General features: G+C 31.0%; 1 protein-coding gene across 1 annotated transcript in view; it reads right to left on the bottom strand.

Moving 5' to 3' along the window:
* Positions 1–1,073: 1,073 nt before the first annotated feature.
* The window catches only part of LOC119594117 (cytosolic endo-beta-N-acetylglucosaminidase-like), a gene marked incomplete at its 5' end in the record, with an annotated part of 64,556 nt that continues 63,142 nt past the window's right edge, over positions 1,074–2,487 (bottom strand). Inside the window, 2 exon segments of the mRNA XM_037943177.1 lie at positions 1,074–1,845; positions 1,847–1,871. Coding sequence (XP_037799105.1) covers positions 1,741–1,845; positions 1,847–1,871 — 130 coding nt within the window.

The raw sequence follows: 2,487 nt of genomic DNA, 5'->3' as shown, positions 1-2,487 counted from the left end.
CATTTGGATAAATGGAAGATTTGCATGGTTTCTCTAAATAGATTGTGTTTTTTCCTAGATCTTGAAGAGCCTGGAATATGAATGTAAATATATCATGCCAGCAACTGTAAAAAAAAGTATTTTTACAACTTGTAAAAAATCTAGTATCTGGTTTTGGCTCTTTAACTTAAATAAAAAGTCCATATTTCTGAAGCAATGCTAGATCACAAATATAAATGTGACTTCCTTTTAGAAAATTTAAGTCAAAGAATCCTGCTACCTGAAATCAGTTTTGCTTGGGAAATATAAATCCAAGAAACCATATGGTTTTACCCAGGAATATCAGCATATTTCTGGGCATGTCAAACTGCTTTTTTTAGGACCATCTTGTAGTTCTCATTTGATCAGTCTACAAGGACTAGATGTTTTAAGAAATATTCATAGTAATTTTACCATTTCTACCATCATACAAGAACCTTAACTTGCACACTTTCTAATGGATTGGACAAGAAGGGTTGAACTGAACATGTCACTGCTCTCAAATCCTCACAGAAATGTCCCATGATGTTATGGTTTGTGTTTTTGCATTATGTTTAGTAATAAGCTAATTCATAGTTCTCTATTGCCTGAGTTTAACCCCAAACAAAAAGACAAAGATATTGGATACCAGTGATTTAAATGATACACACACATGCACACAAACAGAAATTTCTGAAAGTGTGTCTAGTTGTAGACAATAACAAATGTTATTCATATTTTCTTACAAGTGAACTATTGGCTATCAGGCATGAGAAATAATAGTTTCCCAGTATAAATAAAACATGAAAACATATTTTATCCTTCTAGATCATTACCAACTTAAGAATGGTAAAAATATATTTTCTTGAAATATGAATATATGAAAAAAATATTCCCATTCAACAAGGGGTTAACAAAAAAAGCAAAAAACAATATTTCTACATTTTCAACATTTTCATCAAATTATAAAACAATAGAATTTTTGTTTTTATCCTTTTCTCTCTGTTACCTACATAACATCAAGGAAAATAATATTCCCAAGGTAACAACATTTCGATTTTTGTTTAGCTTTTAATTTTCAAAATACAGTACACTGACAGTATATAGCATATACAAAAGCATACAGTACTGAATGCATTTAAATAATAATAATAAATTATTCAAATGTTTTTGTCAATAATCAAGTGATCATAAATATCAGCTTCTAACTAAGAGGAAATTTTGCATAATATTTGGATTTACATCAATTTACCAAATTCAATTTGAGTAAAGACTCTAAAGAATATACACATGGTATTCTAAACATTAGTTTTAAATTCAATCAAATTCAAAGGACAGTTTATTAAGATAACTTTTGGCTTTTAAACTCTGTACACATAAACATTACTAAGATTCTTATTACCAATAAATTACCATTCATAACATCAACTTATATGATAATAGAGTACAAAAAATAATGATAATTTTTCAATTTGTAAGCGAGCTTTCTCTTACCAGGAAGGGTTAAACCTCTAAAGCACAATATACACAAATTTGTCATACTTAGGCACATGGTAAATGGGGTAAAGGAGAGCAACAATTGTTTATTAATCTGTCATATTAATGGCTTGACAGTTTATGGTTGGTTTATCTGTCCTTGCAGGTGGAATTAGCTCTTTCCTATAGGAGTATATGCTTATACTATTTTCTCCAGGTTACTGCAATACAGGCTCTTTTTCTGGGCTCCAAAAGCATGGTTTACAGTTATTTTTGCAAACCTTTAATGCAACGATTGTAGATGTGTAACTCTCCTATGAGAATTGATGCTTCTCCATCAACCCAAATATCTACCTCAAACACTTCCCTTTCCTTCATCCTCTGGCACAGAGAATGTCCTGAAATTGGAAAAATGGGGAGAAACTGAGAATTAAACATTGGTTTATTAATTTCAGTTGTGTTTCTTTCATGACAAAACTAACATGAATACTGCTGAGAGGGATATGAATGAGAATGAATAGTTTCTATTAATTCATGACAAATTGACATCCTCACTGTGACATCTCTTTCAATATTATATTTACCAATGCTTACAAGTTTCAAAATTCTTTAGTTTACTGCTATGTTACGAAGCATGAATATTTCTTTTAATTCTACCAGATGTCCTGTTCTGCTACAGGCTCAACCATGGCATTAGGGGTCATGTGTAAAGTGCAGATACTTTATATTGTTTCACCAAAGAGTGATTTATCAAAGTACTGTATAGGATGAGGTATATAGTGCTAAGTAGCTGAACAGAATAACATATCCCTCTCAGTGCAACAAGAATGAGAGATCATATCATGGAACAACAGGATGTAACACAATGCTGATGTCTTTCATCACAAAACATCCATCATAGGGATGTAGCAAGTAAAGGAAGCAGGACATTTACCTGATAGAAACCATAGTTGTGGCCCCAGATCATTATTACTATTGCAATAATATAATTAACTAGTAATAATAAAAAAAAGT

Source organism: Penaeus monodon, chromosome 33 (genome assembly GCF_015228065.2).
Source record: "Penaeus monodon isolate SGIC_2016 chromosome 33, NSTDA_Pmon_1, whole genome shotgun sequence".
Taxonomy (NCBI): domain Eukaryota; kingdom Metazoa; phylum Arthropoda; class Malacostraca; order Decapoda; family Penaeidae; genus Penaeus; species Penaeus monodon.
Note: the sequence above shows the minus strand (reverse complement) of the source record. Positions and strands in the feature narration are given on the sequence as shown.